Source organism: Hypomesus transpacificus, chromosome 25, assembly GCF_021917145.1.
Source record: "Hypomesus transpacificus isolate Combined female chromosome 25, fHypTra1, whole genome shotgun sequence".
Classification (NCBI taxonomy): Eukaryota; Metazoa; Chordata; class Actinopteri; order Osmeriformes; family Osmeridae; genus Hypomesus; species Hypomesus transpacificus.
In genome coordinates, this window is record NC_061084.1 from 1,326,311 (window position 1) to 1,344,326 (window position 18,016).

Here is an 18,016-nt window from a genome sequence, read left to right on the forward strand (position 1 = left end):
CTGCTGCTCATTGCTGCCAGATGTCTCGAACCGTCTGTTATGTTCTCAAAGGTTGTTAGACTTCCATTTAGAACAATGTAATGTGCATCAAGAGTAAAAAAACACCTCCTTAAAAGGTTTGATTTACATTTCTTTTTATTACGGCAAATGTCAAGCCTACACCACAAACTGAATTGAACAGATAGGAGACAAATAATATGAGGGACACTTGATGTTGCAACATATACGTTGTAACTGGAATCACTGCAGTTCTTTTAAAACCAGCTGGCAGCATTCTCCAACCTTGGCGGGCTCCGAGACAGAGGAGAACTTATTGATTTGCGAGGTGACGCCCAGAGAGCGGGCCAGGTCCTGGGCTGTCTGGTCAGAGGCCACAGTCGTCCCTAGGGCCACCAGGAGCCTGAACACGGCCTCCTTGTCGTGTACCGACTCCAGAGCCGTGCTGGCGACCGACAGACACTGGGCCTTGCCCTCCAGGTCACTCTGGCCGTGCAGGCAGCCCGCGTAGTTCAGCACCAGCGTGGCCAGGGCAACGTGGATGTTCTTGTTGCAGACCGACGAGAGGTCGGCGGCACGGGACAGCACGGACTCGCGCTGGCCCAGGAGCAGGGCGCGCCCCTGGCCGCCGCTGAAGCAGTTGCACAGCGTCCGCAGGGCCAGCATCTGGTTGGCCGGGCGCCCCTGGGGCTTCATCAGGCTCAGGAGGTGGTTGCACAGCTGGACCCCTTCGGCCTCGCCACACAGCCGCTCGTTGACCAGGGGGTGGCGGACTGCCAGTCTCAGGATGTCCAGCACAGGGAAGACAATGTCTGCACAACAGGGGGGAACGTGAGAGTTTTCACAAATCTAGAATAGAATAACACCTACAAACCTAAAACATGCATCTGAAATCCCTACTTGTATGATATCGATTCAATGGACAGATTAGTCACTTTATTTCACCCATGGGGAAAGCTCGCAGTAGGGTTTAGCTGGAATACAGAGTGATTCTATTTGGTCCAATACCTTCCGGCCACTGGGATGCCTTCCACAGGAGGCTGATCTGCAGCGTGGTGGGCTGCTCTGCGGAGGACAGGTCACTGACGCACAGCAGCAGCTTCTCCAAGCTCTCCAACACCTCCTCAGAGAGCTTCTGCTCCTGCGGCGCCCCCCCGTTCAGCTCCTTCAGCTTGGCTGGCAGGAGAGGGACACAGCGCATGCACCGTTAGCCCAGACCCCCCGGGCGTCTTAGTGAGGACGCGACGTTCGAGTTCAGGAGCCCGTCGTGCTTACCGAGAATCTGCAGGGAATTGGCCTGGTCGAAGGTGACCCCGTCTGTTTTAGGGAAGTACATGTTTGCGGCTGTGTGTCTGCGGGCGGCGGACGTGTAGGCCCCGCCTCCTGACGCGTGGAAGAAAAGGTAATAGGGTCGTTAAAGTGTGTTGATATACTGTACATCACTGGTTTGCTCCTCACTCATCATCCCGTCATTCTAGTCTCCAAACGGGACACCGCCACTGAGACAGGACAGCACCTGTTTATTTCGAATTCAAAACGGATTCAACCTTGGTAGAAATGCATTGCAGTTGATGTTTGCACGATGACCCTGTGGAGGTCCTCTCTCTGAGCCTCTGACAGCTCCTACCTGTGAAGGGGTCTGTTCCAGCTGCAGGCATCCCTGTAGGCATCTCCGATCCTGGGATGTATCGACCAGAACCTTCAGAGACACAACCCACGACAACAACACGGTCAGTGACAAAAGCAGGTTCTGAATGATTTCCATTCATAGCTGTTTGCCAATGCTACAGTAATGTAACTCTGGTTTTGAACGGATGTACCATGTCCAAATGTTAATGAGGCACTTGAGTTTGTGACTCGTGAAATTAAGTAAGTTGCATTGTTATGATTCCTACTACAATCAAATAATAGCTTAACCTCTAAATGAAATCCCCGGTGCGTTACCTGTAAAAGGATCAGCTCCAAAGCCTGCTCTTCCATCAGAAGCTCCAGGAATATATCTGCCTGAACCTATAGATGAACAAAACCAAACAAGGTTTGACTCCCAGGCAAATGCATGGGACCACACGTACAGCTGTGCTGTTAGTTATCGGCTAGGTCTGATCACGCCAAGGTGGCATCTCAGTCTGTCTACCTGTGAATGGGTCGACGCTGCTGGGCTGGGCCGGGCCCACAACTGCTCCTTTAGTGTTCTCTATGATGAAGTTGGCCACCTGGTCCAGGAACATGGGGCTGAGGTCGTTCTTCTGCAGGAAGTTGTGTGCCGTGAGCCAGGGGTCCTCCGAGACATTGTAAGGGAGCTTCATGGACGGACCTCCTTCGTTTATGTCAATTGTGAAGACAAAGTCATATTCCTAGAAGTGTGGAATAAATGTTAAAGTCTATTGTTTATCGCCTTCTGCGCAATGATAACCTGGACAAAATATATAGTGTATATATATATTTTTTCATTTACATTTATTTGTTTAGCGGACACTTTTATCCAAAGCGACTTATGTAAATGTAATAAAATGTATATATAATTTTTTTTACAGAGAAAAATAAACCCACATATAAAATAAGAATTAAACATTTCCATCACCTTTCCCTCGTAGTTCACTCTTTTGGATGCCTGCTGGTTTGTCCCCCCGACTACATCTCCAATCTTCATCCATCGGGCCTCACTCTGGCTCCACTGGTACGCCTCCACCTTCTCTCCATCTTTGATCAGGCGGGTCTGCCCATCACGATTCCCTTAGACAACACAAACATCTTAATATTGTGCAATATTGCTGGGCTCGGCTATCTAGTCACAAATATATACGTCTAATGATTTTGCCATGAGAGTCCAAAAGGTTGACTCAGGTCTAACAAGTAGTCAAATAATATGCATTTGGAATCAATTATAACCAAACTTGTCTTCTCAAATACAGTTATACTGTGTATATGTGTCCTTACCTGGTTCATCAAGATGTTCCCTTCCAGGTAGATCCTCTATCTTGATGTCTCCCAGATCCCCTGTCTTGGGGTCGATGGTGGTCTTGGAGAGCTCGTCTTCGAAGGCCTGCAGGTCCTGGGGACTGGCTATGCGGTCCTCTGCCTCGGTAAACACTCGGATGATGCCATCACTGTGGAGCAACAGGCAGCACAGTTATACATCCAGTACATGTGCACTTTTGTCATGTCACACATTCATATAAGTGTCCCTACAGGGGAGCAAATAATGAGAGCGGACTGTTTGTTTGTTTTTTTACCTGGCACCAATTGCAATATCCCCATTGGGCAAGATGCAGCAGCACCACACAGACTGTGCAGGTAGGCGGATGGTTTGTGTACAGTCTCCCTGCCTCCATATCCTTAAGGTCCTATCCTCGCCTGTGCTGATGAAGTCTGAGAGGAGAGAACAGGGGGGACGGTGGGACCAAATGATATCTCTTACAGCTAAGGCAAAACAGACACAAGTCTACAAACCAACCAATATCAACAAAAATGTTAACCCCTAGACTAAGTATTAATCTTCAGCACACAGTGTTACATTTGTGATGCAACCACTTCCAATGAAAGCTGTGGTGGGACTTTCAGAACTCATCATACCTGTTATCATGGACTTTACTTTATCCTACAAACTGAAGTGTTGGGTGAAGAGTGAAGACGACTAAATGGGGTGTTTCGTATGAATTACCTTGGCCATTGGGGAACACGGCCAGGCTATAGATGTAGTTGGTGTGGCTGTAGTACACCTGCACGCATTCACCCGTCACCAGCCATCTCCTGATACTGGCATCATTGCTGCAGGAGAAGAACTCCATGTCGCTGACCACCGCCAGCCCTCGCACACAGTCCTCATGACCTGAGACACCAAAGATCAAATAGGATCAGCAGACACCAAAAGTGGATCGCCTCAGAGTTACGGTTGACATGGCAACACTAAGAAGTGAGCAGTGGGTGAATGCAACTGCCTGGTGGGATTTGAAAAACAACCACCCCTGCTGTGCTGCTGAATGATAACTACGCTAGTCCAGGTCCCTCACCTGTAAAAGTCATCTCACAGCGCCCTGCCTTCCACAGCTTGATGGTCTTGTCTGCCGACCCAGAGAGCATCAGACCTTGCTCCGGGAGAATGATCACGGCCCACACCGCTGCCGTGTGACCCTGTCGTTCAAACAGCAACAGCCATGGAGACTCTTGTTGCTGGTCATAGGATGAAGACTGCAGCACTGTCCAACTCAACAGAAATGAAAGGACAAATCACTCCCGCTTACCTCTAAGGTCATCATGCATTTCTCGTTGAGCCAGACTTTTGCAGTGGTGTCCCAGGAACCACTCAATAATGTGCCAAACTTTCCAGCGGACAGAGTGCAAACTGTAGGAACATGACAGTTGATTCAGGTTAATTGTGGTTGTAGGGTTAGGTAATGTCATAATGTTATCAACATGACTGACAGCCATCATTGGTAGTTTTGACATAACAGACAATTTAGAGGATTGCACCTTCACACAAGGCTATACATTTTTTTTACTTAATCAATCTGAAGAATACACATTGCTTGTGATGGTCAAGCAATGTTTGCAAAAGTGTACCTGTGTTTTTGTGCCCTTTGAGAGTGAAGAGGGGCTGTGGTTGGTCCAGTGAGAAAACACATATGTTGTGATCATTTCCACCTGTGGCTATGAGTCCTCTGGGATATGTTTCACTGGGTGCGATCATGCATACACAGGATACAAAATTTGAATGGCCTGTCATGCAATGCATTTCTGTGAAACCCCTGTCTGGACTGTTCAGATGAGAGGAGACAAGAAAAACATAAAACAGATTAGTAATAGATACACAAAAATTCAAACATTACACAACAGCTCTTTACTACAGGTAAGTCTCTAATTCTATGGCCTGGTATGATCCGACAGGTTTTATTGGGAAATCATCTGTACTTATTCATGAAAGTGAACTTATTTTCATTTTTAGTAGCCGACACATTTTCTGATCTGCTAACTAACATTTTAAGCTTTTACTGTATTGTCTGGACATGTTCATCCTTTCACCACTGATGACTGCTGTGCTTAAGTGGATGCTAGCTAGCTACGCAAATGCTTCGTCATGTCACCCATTACCACATACTATTACTTATTAAGTTTGTAAATCAATGTATAATAACAAACATTAACAAAATTCCGAGACATTTCATTTTACTACCCGGGACATTATGACAGGACTACCTTGTGCCGTGTTGTATAGTTTGCTTGACAAACAACAAGCAAGCTTATTGGCCTTGGGTACTAGAGCTAGTAGTAGTACAATGTGTTGAGCTACATTAGTTGGCTCGTTTAGGAACACACTCAAAAGTATGTCGCAATCAAACTGCCTATGTTGACGTCTTGATGCTTTTGTAACTACCACTAGTGCGTGGTAGTTTAATTACATTAAAGTCCGCTTGTGTGGATAGACCAACACACTTGAAACGAAAGTAAGCTGGCTAGCTACAGTGTAGCTAGTTTGACAAGTGTGGTATTTTTTTACGTTAGCTTGCTTGTTTGTGCTAGCTCAGCAAAGAGCTTGATAACCTTATTTTTTCTGCACAAGAGCTTGCTCGCTTTACCTAATGCTCGTTATGCCTCAAGCCTTACTCGATAGCCATTCAATAATGCAAGCTATATAACATAGTTAATAAAGACAAGTATTTAGTATTGTAGCTTGCTACCTTGAATTGGGCACCCAGACTCTTCCGGTACGGTCCCTGGATACAGACACAAAAGCTCCATTTGGGAAAAAAGCTGTTGAGAGTCCTCTAACATCCATTTCATGTCCAGGTATTGAACAGCTCAACTTGTAAGAGTTAGCCGATGCCATTTTGAATTCAAATAACACGACGTTTTAATATAGTAAACGTTCAGAAAGCTAAAATCGTTTCTTGTCCACTACAAAACAGCGGAAGTAATTTCATTGAATAGGTTCCTACTCTCTTCTTCTTTGGTTGTCGGCAATCCATGAAGTGTAAGTGACGCGTCGTGCACCATTGCCACCAACTGGGCATAGAATAAGTTACTTGCGTGCAAAGGTATGCTCCAACTCACTTATCCGACCCAACCCTTTGGGTGGCTCCCTCTGATCAGAGCCATAGAAAGAATATTTACCTCCGATTACCGAGATTTGGGCTGGGACCGTATTTACATTGTAATTATTTTTTAGGATGGCTTGATTCTCGCAAAGTAACATAAACTAAACCGTTGCTATAGTGAATCATTTGAACGGAATCATTTGATTAGAGCTAGATCATTCAGAATTTAAAGATCACTTGCCATGTTTGCTGAAACATTTAAACCGTCTTTGCTTCCACCCAGTGGCCAAACACGCCATTCACTCTGGCAACTACTAGTAGCCAATGACAACACCTAGAGCTACCTAGACGAGCTACATCATCTGAGTTTCAGAGAGACTGGGATGGTTTCAAGGGGCAGGGATCTGAATACGGAAGTTCACACAACAGCTAAGAAACCTTTGTAGCTAACCAACTACTCTCATGGGAGCTGTGTCTAGTAGGTAACTATACAATTGTTTGATATCAAGAACGTTAATACAGCCATGGCATGCAACTGATAATAATTACCATCTAGTTAGCCTGGCATGGAATCAGTTATTGTAACTGATAGTTGATTGAAGTGGATAGCTACCTACAGTAACTTGTCAACTAGCCTAGCTAGGTTTCCAAATAATGTAGGGAAGATTGAAATCTACCACCACAACTACCGAAACGAAAACATCCGTTTTAGTTGGTTAGATTACCTGTGGCTAGAATCACTTCCATTCATTACAATTACTGAAGAAGAAAAAATCTCACGAGTCTGTGCCTCATAATTTGTGGGCCGCCCAGATTCACGCTGTAAACTCTTGAATCTGTAAACAATGTATGGCATCACTTCATGCTTTATGGTGAAATTCTTTTAAATCAGAATTAGGCCAACTCAGATTGAACAAATTGACAAATGTAGTGAAAAGTATGGCTGATGTGAACCTATCAGAATTGTCCCCAATATGTGAATTGAAAGAATTTAGTTATTATAAATATAGTCCAAATTCAAATGTTTAATACATGAGGCATAAGTAGAAAAATTAGATAACATCAAAATGAATGCAACATCTTTATGTCCTCTTGTAATTAGGTACTATGAAGTTTCGATTGCACTTTGTGGTGGACCCCAAGGGATGGCTCTGCATTAGTATGGTGTTTGGCGTCTGGCTTTACAACACTGTCTTTGTTCCCAAGTTGGTGCTGCTTCCACATTACAATGAAGGACACATCCCCTGGGCCTTAGTTGTCTGTAAGTGCACAACATGTCGTGATTCAGTGAAGGTACAGGGCCTTGCAAATTGATGTACAACCACCATCCCTATGTCTCTCCCCCTAGGTTATTACATAGCGTCAGCCTTATGTGTAACAGCCCTGTTAAGGGCATCCACTGCTGACCCAGGACAACTTCCACATGACCTCAAAATACCTCAGTCAGGTAAGGGGTAAAAATACTTCACATCAGATTATCCAATCTAAAGTTATCCAATTATACAAAAATAGGTATATGAAAAGACACTTGCGTTCTCAGAACATGCCTTATTCAACATGCATTTTTTTAAAATTATTATAAAAAGGTTCTTTTTCCAACATGAGAATTTAATGTGACTGAATTATGACCTGATAAATAACCAGGGATTTATAATCCCTGGTTATGCAAATGCATAACCAGGGATGCTATATTTGCACAATATGCAAATGCATATTGTTTGCCCAACAAAAACATAAATATATTAAAATAATCAAAATTAAATAATGATACTGAGGCTATAGTGTTTGTGGATCTTACAGGTAGATGTTATGTAGACCTCTGCCTCATGCCAATTAAAATTCACACTACATTTAACGACAAGCTCGATCATGATCATTAAATGAAATTAGCTATGTGAAAAAAAAGCGTGCCTTTCAGACTAAATGTGTGAAGTATATTAGTGTCTTACTTTCAGAGCAAGAGAACTGGCAGCTCTGTAACAAGTGCAACCGGATGAGGCCTAAAAGGTCCCACCATTGTAGCCGATGTGGTCACTGTGTACGCAAGATGGACCACCACTGTCCTTGGTAAGCCTATACTTATGTAAGGAAATCTTAATTTTGCATGGCTTTAATGGCAATAAGAACCATAAGTAGGTGGGGAAAAGACTGTAGAAAAAGCTAGTAACTTAGTCTAGCTCCCTTTGTTTAAAAGACAGAACTCCCTGCTAACTATGACTTGAGTTCACTATCATCTTGCCACCACAAGAATAATTGGCTGACCCAAATGAACCAAATCTATAGCTATAGAAAGCGTGTTTTGGTAATGTGGTTCTATGATCCAGTTAAGGGCAAATTATATTTCAATTACAAAATGAAAGCAAATTAAGATAAACATAATTATCAAATACAATTTTAAATTTATGACTGCCCATCTTGTCAAAGCAGTCAATGATAATGATACCTGTGTGTGTATTACCTTTGTATCTGTGGTATAGTTGTTTGAAAATTGTGTCTATTTTTTTAATAGCATGCAAAAATTGTATTTGCACTTGCTTTACAAGGCATCCGGTGGATCTAGATTTAGGCATAGACTGGCATACATTCAGCTACTATTACTTGCTCTGACTATACCTTGCTTAAACTTAACCACAGATATTCAAATCCCAAACTCATGGATAAAGATGCAAAATGCGCTTTTTATATTCTATATATAAAAAAATATTCTATATGTAAAAATATATATATATATTTCAACATATTTCTCTAACGTTATAACTCCCAATGATATGCTTACAGGATCAATAACTGTGTAGGGGAGGACAACCACTGGCTCTTCTTGCAGCTCTGCTTTTATACTCAGGTCCTCAGTTTGTTCACTCTGTTTCTGGACTTCTGTCAGTACTACTACTTCCAACCCCTGTCTAAGCTGGATCAGGTAAACATTCAGAAGGGCTATGCTGGTATCGCTGTTATTATATTGTTTATCATTTCATTTGTGTTGTATCATACATGGTTTGAATCACAAATCCTTCTGGTTATGGTTCTCTTGTAGGAGTTCACCACTCTCCACGAGGTGGCCTTGCTCCGAGGGTCAGCTATCATGGGGCTGATGATGTTTGGAGGAATGAGCAGTCTCTTTCACACCCAGATTACCGGCATCCTCTCAGTGAGTGACACACATCCAGAACAGTACTGGCTGTGATTGTGTAGTGATACGACTTTGTTATAAAGCCTGTTGTTGGGGTGATGGTGTTGAAAAAGCAGCTCACTTAATTCAGTATGTGATTTTACAGAAGGGCTTTATTTAATGTTGTTGAGGCTTTTTCTGTGCTTTATGCTTGTTTCATTTGTTTAGGACACAACCGCTATTGAGAAGATGTCTCAATTCACAACTGACACGTGAGTTAGAATTACATTACATTTACATTTAGTCATTTAGCAGACGCTCTTATCCAGAGTGACTTACAGTAAGTACAGGGACAGTCCCCCAAGGCAAATAGGGTGAAGTGCCTTGCCCAAGGACACAATGTCATTGTGTCTTGCAGGGCTGGGAATCAAACCGGCAACCTTCTGATTTATAGCCCGATTCCCTAACCGCTCACCATCTGACCCCCAAAATGTTCAAATCCTCTCTTTTCAAACAACATGGTTTTAGAAGTTAGTTGTTATTCTCTCGTTCTAGAAAAGTAGTTGAAGCCTTGGTGGAGCAAGGTTTTCCAGGGGTAATTGGATGGGAATAATTGGCTTTTTTCCAATGCAAATACTTCAATGTGCTTTTGCCACCCTGTATAGTCTTCCTTCCCCCATAATAAGTTCCATTTGAATAATCTGTGACACTAAACCACAAAACACGGCAGTTGTTATGTAAGTTAAACGTTGTGACAAGTACTGGTTTTTCTGTGTGGTTAGATCTTTTCTGATTGCCCATTCCATACCAGTTGGCTGCCACTGAAGTACACTGAAAATGTATTACTCACATCAGTAATAGTTGGACCGTGAGTTTTGCGTCAGTATTGCATGATTTGAACTCTTTCCCAGATGCAGGTCAAAGAAATCCTGGCAGTTGGCTCTGGCGGAGGTGTTTGGGACAAGTTGGAAAATCCTCTGGTTTCTCCCTCTGAGAAAGAGACAACCACTTCGACTCGCATATCACTTTGTGTAGACAGAGATACATTTAAAGAGCCTCTGTTGTGCCATGTAAACGGAGAGACTCTTGGTTTGAGACGCGCATTTGAGCTTGAAGTGTCAGTACTGGTTAAAGTCTGTAAGAGTTGACTGGTCAACATGCGTGGTCTATTCTGTTGCTTATAGGTAAACACATGGGATGTAGTCTTTTGAGAAATGCCTTTGCTTTAGTCTTCACTCAAATGGCATTGGCTGAAGGGATATCTCCAGTTTCAGGTTGATAAAAAGTGGCCTTAACTTATTTTATTCAAAAGGCCTATTTGCTTGGAAATTAAGAACATTAGTAGTCTTATTTGATTTCAGTAGTTGTCCTTTTTGTCTTTATTTCTATGGTAGAGTAGCTGCTGTCAAATAAGTGCCTTTAATTTACTGCCACACAATTACATACAATTTGATGTATAAGCATTTTTCTGAAAGCCCATTCAAGTTGAGCTTGAAATTACTGGCTAACTATTGTAAGTAAAGTTAATGTTTATTATTACATCATATAAGCACAAAAATAGCGTAACACTTAAAATTGCTTAACAACAACCTTTCTGCATTATATTCAGGGTATTCTGCAAACTTGGTGAATTAGCCATCAAATGTTAAAAAAAAGGACTACTTTTGCATTATCTGGACCTTAACATAGAGGTACTACTCTTTTGACATGGGTTTACCTATACTCATTTACTTAAATTTGCCTAATGTATTGTAGATTAAGTGTGTGCGTGACTCTTTCTGCCTGTTAAACTTAATGCTGTGGTGGGATGGTGAGAGCTGCTGAGATCAAATCTTGCAACAACCACCAGTATCCATGTGAAGAACAACAATGCACTGATGTCGTCAGTGGTATGAAGGATTTTGACAGAGGATTTAAATGTACAGTTACAGAGAACGACTGTTCCAATGCCTCATCTTTAGCGGATGCATGAAAGCATACTTGACAATCCTGCGCATTTGTATTGTGAAAGTTTGTGTCTTTAAAACAAAGAAGACAAATAAAAACAATTACAATTTATTTATGAAGGAATGTATCCTGTATAGAGATAATAATTAATGAGAGTAGATGTCAAATGAGTATGTGCACAGAATACTGTATTCATTCAGAATGATCTCATGACTGGACTCTCACTAGACTGTTTTATATTCTGTTTTTTGCTTTCTTTTTTTTTACATGGAGAACCTATTTATACATTGTGATTTTGACCTTATTGAAGAGATATTGTGGTGTATTGTAAATATTATCAATACTGTGCCTGTTTAGCAGTGCTGTCTCTTTACTCACATTGGGCTTCTCTTACTCAAACCAAAAACCTGCTGACAAATGTGTAAAAATGTATGAAAGAGGGAGCAGTGAAATGTGTAACCTGTATGCATATCATGATGATTCAACAGTATACATTTATGTCCTTCATTTGACATATTATATTAATATTATTTATGTTGGCCGTCCACTGTTTCCCCCCAATACATCCTGTATTGAATGTTGTAATCTAATGTTTACATGCATGCACTGATCTCTCCAACTGGAAAGATAACAACACCCTAGAGAAATCAGATATTATCTTTCCCTCAGGCTACAGAAATAAGTGCCTCATAGCAGTCGCAAGATCTCTTAGCCAAAGCAATATACTGACCGTTAAAAACTAATTCTATAACTTTTTTTTTTTTTGGTTTTTAATGTATATTTGATTGAATTGATACCTTATTTTTCTTTTCTTTATTTTTTCTTGGGAACTTCTGAAAACCATTTGCAAGTCCATGTGTTGGGTTGTGTTGGGTTGTATTGGGTGCACTTGTATGTTGTAGTTTTCATTTGAATGATCTAACTCTTTTTTTGGCATCCATCCATCTCTCCATCCACCCATCCGCCTACCCTATCAATAGTATATATTATATTACAACAAAACCCAAATAAAAGGTTACATTTTTCTTGAGTCCTTGTGTTTTAATGACTACTCCAGTGTGGGACATCATAAAATCATTGGTGCTAAGCGAAATACAAAACACTTTTTGAAGAGAATAATAAAGAACAAGTATTTTTTACACAATATATTATCCGCCCGACTACATCAAGTCTCTCCTGCAGCCTTACACCCCCACCCGCCACCTACGGTCTTCTTCAGACAACCGCCTGGTGGTCCCACCTCTCAAGACCGCCCGGTCCCAGCACAAGCTCTTCTCCTGCCTGGCACCCCAATGGTGGAATCAACTCCCCACCTCCATCAGAGACACGGACTGTCTCTCCACCTTCAAGAGAAGGCTCAAGACGCACTTGTTCCGGGAGTACAATGGTACTTAGGAATGGTTTGCTGAATCCAACGCTAGTTTCCTCAAGGTTCACAATGACTCTTGCTTAGACTGTTGCTCTTGTTGGTTAGTGGTAGCTGATTTAAACTGTTGTATTCTTCTTTTTTTTAGTTAATCCTATTTTTATTGCTTTCCTACAGGTACACCTGCACTTAGAGATCAATGTTGTGTAATTTTAACTTGTTTAACTACATGCTCTTATGGTTTCTTCCCTTTAGCACTATTTTTTGGTTGTCCACAATATGTACTTCTTGTTTTTGACTACCCGCAATGCTGTGGGGCTATCTTGTTGTTATTATCAGTGACCTATGCACTTTGTGAAGCTCTCTCTTGGAAGTCGCTTTGGACAAAAGCGTCTGCTAAATGAATAAATGTAAAATGTAAATGTACCATAGTTATAGGAATGTATACCATAAGTCTTCAATTAAAGAATAATGGCCAACCAAGAGTTCATTTTATTTTTAATCTCTGGTTGAACATGCTTCATCAACTATACAAATTAATCAAGTGGCCACCTGTTATCATTATAGTGCATGACATCTGGTTGAACAAAGGAAATAATTATATGCTCCATAAACATGAACTAAGCTTGTTGGATGCAAGCCTTGTCTACAGTTTTATTAGCAGTCTGATTGGCGGTATTAGTCTGTTTTGCCAATCCTGGCCTAGGATTAAGTCAGAATGTTTTAATCGGTCATTATTTACAGATAATATAGTTTTATACCCCGTTCCATATGGGTGTTGTTAAATCCAAGCATCAGTGTATTATTGATCTTTACACAGCTTGGAATCTGTAAGGCGTATGTTTACAGGTCAGACTAAATATTTTTTGCAGTAATATCTTTCTGAATACAATTAATATTAATAATGTTAATAATAATAATGATTATAGTTAATTGCATTAAACTGTATTTTAGAGCAGTGGTCTGAAAAACCCTGGTCCTCAGGGCCCACTGTCCTGCATGTTTAGATGTTTCTCTGCTCAAACACACCTAATTCAAATGAATGGGTGGTTATCAAGCTCTGCAGATGCCTGATAACGACCATTCATTTGAATCAGGTGTCTTGGAGCAGCGGATTACTGAAACATACAAGACTGGACGTCCCTGGGACAGGGATTGAAGACCACTGTTACCTATTCATTTCATTTGGGATAAAATGTATACGGTTGACGTCTACAGAAAACCTAGCCTACAGACGGCATTTAGAGGTTGAAGAATGGGATTCAGTGGCAGGTGTCTGTAATAATATGTATCGATTGACCCATTGATTTCTCATTATCTCATTGTATTTAAAAAGAAGAAAGCAGAAATCCAATTACAAAACTGTTAAGCCTAATCCTGTGAAATGTATTGACTTTGTGGTTCAAAATCAATACAGACTTTGGTTTGTAAGCCTATGACTTTTCTTTCTTCAAGCCTACAGTAAAGAATGGGCCATTTATTCATTGTCTAATTGAGCTGTTTTTATCAAGGGCACAAGATGCATAACATGTATGTCTTTGATTTAACTACATGTGAAGATGGTTTGAAGGAGCCTTGATAAACCATCCTGATAATACAAGATTCAGATTCACCTTCTGAAGATATGTTTTACTTTTGTGTTCTGGATTCCAAAGTGAGAAATGCTAACCTGTTTCCTGGCAAGTACTCTTGTGAATGAGAGAGGGAGTCATATAGGTGTTGCTATTAATGCAGCACTCCAGGTTTTATATATTTGGAGTGACTTTTTCAATGCCATATGGTCTCTAAATTCCAGTGGTTTGAAGCCAGTCATGTTTCACTGCAGAGTCCACCCACGGTCCAAGTGGGCAGCCCAGCTGCCATTGAAGCAACAAGTGAAGAGGCTTGGAATGAGGCAGGACAGAAAAGGTCTTTTCAGCTGATTTAAATATTCCTCAGAATCATCAAATGTCAACTACTATGGGAAAAAATGAATAAAGCCCCTATTGTTTTACTAATTTGAACAATAGGTTTACTTGGGCGTGGGATTTTCTTATGTCATTGATTTAAAAGAAAAGAAAAAAACAATTTTGTTGTTCTTACCATGGAACCTGATTGTAACATTACATGGGTGTGATACAGCATATTGAATCTAATCTGTATCTAATACAGATATGTACTATCTTAACAAAAGTCTCCCAAAGGTCAGACTCTTAACATTCAGGTCACAATCCCAAGTTTGTGACCATCTGCCGCATACTGTAGTTCAATCAGGCTTGGCAATTCTGATTATAAATTACATATAAGCTGTAAACTATGGAGCTTAATCAGGGGTAAAATGTACAATCCAATTTTTGTGTGAACACACAAAGGTGTCCAATTACATTTCAGTATTGTTGAGAAATGTATATGTCACCTTTATTATTAAGTCTATTGCCTAAACTATGCCCGTTTCAAAGTATAAAGCTGAAAAGGTTTTAGGAAAACTTTACAGTGCCACATTTATTGTTATGTTTGGACATTTATTTATGACTTATGAAAAATGTATTTTGAAAAATGAAGGGGGACATTTGGGGGGCCAAGTTGCAAGTGATAACAAATTCCAGCCAGCAGTGCTTCACAAAGCAGCTAGCTTCTACTCCCACTGGCTCACTCTGGGGCTTTACAAGAGAATGATGCTCCTGTTCTCAATTGTTTCATCTGCTGTTTAAAAAATTAATCCACACTGAGGGTTTTTTGTGCGTGTGTGTGTGTGTGTACGTGTGTGCGTGTGTGTGTGTGTGTGAACCAGTAGAGACAAGGGTAGGGGGTGTATGAGGGATGCAGATCATGATTCCAATCACAGCAGAGCATTTCAGGCAACAAGGGTACAGTATGTTGTAGGCTTCAAGTTATTGGTCCTGTGTCCTTTTGTGCTGTCAAACTATTAGCTGATGTGAAGCACGGCATGACTCCTTTGATGTCGCCTTGATTCCGTGTCATGTCTTATTCCAATCTGTGTCAAATGAAGATGACAGATACTGTGATGGCTGGGAATCCAACAGAGAACTCCATAAAGTGGCAGTTATGTTATGATATGGCAGCCAGGACTTGGTGGATGGTAAGTGATGTTTTGTTTTACCTCCTTCTTTGTCTATTCTCTTCCTCTGTCTTCTTTAAATGTTTAATCAAGTTCAAGTCTGTAAACAGTGTTTACACTTGTTTGTACAAGTTTATTTAGGGTCTGGTTTATCTTAAGAAGTTGCTTTGAATGATCACTGTGTGACTGGGTTCCACTGGGGCATATTTGAATGAGTGTGTACTTGCATCAGTATGTACTTTAAAACGTTCATATTATGCTATTATACTGTACTATCGATGCAATGAATAATCAGAAAAATGTAGTTTGATTTTAATAATTTACAACTACTACAAAACGTGTCTATTTTATTTTTTTGTTTTATGTATATTTTTCAGTTATCGGTAGTTTCCACACAGTGTTAAATGAGACAAATTAAACACTATGTGAATGACAATGCTTTGTGAACCAGAAAACAATAGATACATGATAGCGTTTCCAAGTTATCAGTCCAATGGTGAAATATTGGGAAGGTGTGGGCCCTGACAGCAGACTAGAGACAGTGGTGGATAAAAAGATAGTTCTATGGACTCTGACCTTAGTCTCATCTTCATGAAATCAAAAATGCTGCAATCTCAGCAAGACGTAACATTTTGAGACTAAAAAGGTTGCGACTGCCACCGTTCCAATATGCAATTTACACGTCCACACTTTAATTTGATCCACACCATCAAATCAGGCCTGGTTCTGATCTGCATCTAGAGTTATTTTTGATCGCTTTACACAATTTAAGTGGCTTCCTGACTGTGTAATTCAGTGCTTCAGATGGTCAAAGAAATCAGCAAAAACACCAAGAAACAGATCGGTGCAGGCAATCACAAATGCAGGAATTATAGCTGAAGTAAAAAAACACACATCTATGTTCATAATGAAATAACACTAGCGCCAACTACTGGACTGTTAAAGTAAATCCATCCAAACCGCCACCTTATCAGCTGACCTGTGCTAGACTCTTACAAATGAAATGTTATCCTGATGAACACGCTTATTTTGTCACGATATTGTAAGAAAATATTGTATTGTATTATATTATTTCTTGCGAAATATGTTAAAACCTTTTCCCAATTACAGCCTACAGGCCTTACGTGTGTTCTAAACAGTACCTAACCCCAGTATTCCATTCTTAGTGCTTTTCGATGTAACATTTGGTTGCTGAGTCTATGTAAGATTTATGATTAGCTAACTTTATATGTATACCCACTTAGCACCACAAGGTGGCACTACATATAAAGTAACTATTCAAATTAGTAAGGCAATGCAGGAAGCTGAGACTGGAGTTTAGAACAATGCAAATGTTTGCGTTTTAGAAATGTTTTAATGCCATAATCACAGTCACACTTTCGTAGTCTGGACAAAAAATATGAACGTCTATGTTATGGTATAGGTGTTATATTATAAAACATAAACAAATAATGCTATAATAATAAAGTTATGATTAGTCTACTTGAGTCAAAGTTGTGACATTAACTGAAGAACCTCCAAAATCTTACGTTTTAAAAATACACATAATTTAATTTCCTTGCATTGTGTTTTCTTTCACACACTTAAGAATTTAGGTGAATTTATGTCTAAAATCCATGCTGTACCTAACTATCTTCTTCAATTTGCTTACCAAGCATAGGCTACTATTCAAGTAAATAGAAGCCATAAACTATGACAGACCAGCGGAAGTGAAGGGCCAGTGTAATCCTGAGGCCGCCACTGTCCTGGCCAATCGGATTCGAGAATGCAAGGACAAGAGGGAAGCTCTCTTTGGCTGCTGCGAGGTGCACAGACAGGCAGTCAGGCAGCGAAAGTGAAGGCGGAGACCTGCCTTGATCCGAAACTCAGCCTCTTCTGGATCACGTTCAATTTGACAAACCCAAAACCAATCCAAAAGTAAGATTTGAAGAGGAAGAAAGATTTTTTTTACGAGGAGCTTAAGGTGCTTGATTTTACCGCCTTTCGCCTAAGAATTTTCTTCCGGTGTTGATTTTTTTTGCAAGCACTACGAGAAAAGCCACTGAAAAGCACAAAGTTGAACGTGAGAAATGTGAAGCTACCAGCCTGTGTTTCAACCAGGTTCAACCAGGTTCCAGGACCCCCCTTTTTATCCATGCAATACAGTGCAATGGTACGTGAACTCGGAAAATTCTTGCTATGGTGTTATACATTATCAGTGCCTCTTCCTAGTAGCTATTAACCCACTCACTACTTGGTTGAGTGGGAATAGAAGAGCAGTGTTAGAAGAGTTGTAGTTTATTTTGTCGAGGCAGATCAACCAAACTTAGCCTACATGTTTATAACATTCACTGATACTGGTCGGAGGAATTTGCGCTTCAAGTGATTTTGTTTCCACACATAAAATAGAACTCGCGTTGATTTACCCTGCCCCCCAAATAAATAAATGGCCATCACAAAGCATACATTTTGATTATTTTATTGTAAATAATTTTACAGGGCGGAAATGCTGTCAGTTTAAATCAGTC

At 40.7% G+C, this 18,016-nt stretch overlaps 3 protein-coding genes across 6 annotated transcripts in view; 2 read left to right on the plus strand and 1 right to left on the minus strand.

The window, feature by feature from the left end:
• Positions 1-132: 132 nt before the first annotated feature.
• plaa (phospholipase A2-activating protein) lies at positions 133-6,015 on the minus strand. The gene is made up of 14 exons (XM_047048902.1): positions 5,673-6,015; positions 4,558-4,751; positions 4,239-4,339; positions 4,008-4,128; positions 3,659-3,826; positions 3,231-3,366; positions 2,935-3,104; positions 2,579-2,730; positions 2,132-2,351; positions 1,942-2,007; positions 1,625-1,696; positions 1,273-1,380; positions 1,006-1,173; positions 133-809 (listed from the first exon to the last, which is right to left on the minus strand). The coding sequence occupies exons 1-14, from the start codon at positions 5,819-5,821 to the stop codon at positions 241-243; spliced, it is 2,394 nt and encodes a 797-aa protein (XP_046904858.1). The 5' UTR covers positions 5,822-6,015; the 3' UTR covers positions 133-240.
• A 320-nt stretch (positions 6,016-6,335) lies between these two features.
• On the plus strand, positions 6,336-12,115 carry zdhhc21 (zinc finger DHHC-type palmitoyltransferase 21). 3 transcript variants are annotated; one of them, XM_047048919.1, is made up of 8 exons: positions 6,336-6,507; positions 7,132-7,290; positions 7,378-7,476; positions 7,985-8,096; positions 8,808-8,946; positions 9,064-9,177; positions 9,367-9,410; positions 10,056-12,115. In XM_047048919.1, the coding sequence occupies exons 1-8, from the start codon at positions 6,492-6,494 to the stop codon at positions 10,171-10,173; spliced, it is 801 nt and encodes a 266-aa protein (XP_046904875.1). In that variant the 5' UTR covers positions 6,336-6,491; the 3' UTR covers positions 10,174-12,115. The 3 variants fall into 3 exon arrangements, with proteins under 3 accessions (XP_046904875.1, XP_046904876.1, XP_046904874.1); XM_047048920.1 differs by having other exon boundaries at positions 6,338-6,511; positions 10,050-12,115; XM_047048918.1 differs by having other exon boundaries at positions 6,338-6,507; positions 10,050-12,115.
• Positions 12,116-17,268: 5,153 nt separating this feature from the next.
• Positions 17,269-18,016, plus strand: part of LOC124487023 (nuclear factor 1 B-type-like) — a 54,976-nt gene continuing 54,228 nt past the window's right edge. Inside the window, exon 1 of one of the 2 annotated variants that reach the window (XM_047049014.1) lies at positions 17,269-17,661. In XM_047049014.1, the coding sequence (XP_046904970.1) occupies positions 17,644-17,661 (18 nt within the window). In that variant the 5' untranslated portion in view covers positions 17,269-17,643. The remainder of the gene's footprint in view (positions 17,662-18,016) is intronic. The other variant, XM_047049013.1, reaches the window with a different exon arrangement.

Bases quoted from the DNA above. Each gene is read 5' to 3' on its own strand.
- plaa (XM_047048902.1), bottom strand. From the start codon at position 5,821: ATGGCATCGGCTAACTCTTACAAGTTGAGCTGTTCAATACCTGGACAT. The intron at 3,827-4,007 runs GTGAGGGACCTG...TTGGTGTCTCAG, and splicing joins CTGTGAGATGACTTTTACAG to GTCATGAGGACTGTGTGCGA. The intron at 2,731-2,934 runs GTAAGGACACAT...GTGTTGTCTAAG, and splicing joins GGAACATCTTGATGAACCAG to GGAATCGTGATGGGCAGACC.
- zdhhc21 (XM_047048918.1), top strand. The intron at 7,291-7,377 runs GTAAGTGCACAA...CTCTCCCCCTAG, and splicing joins CCCCTGGGCCTTAGTTGTCT to GTTATTACATAGCGTCAGCC. The intron at 9,178-9,366 runs GTGAGTGACACA...TCATTTGTTTAG, and splicing joins AGATTACCGGCATCCTCTCA to GACACAACCGCTATTGAGAA.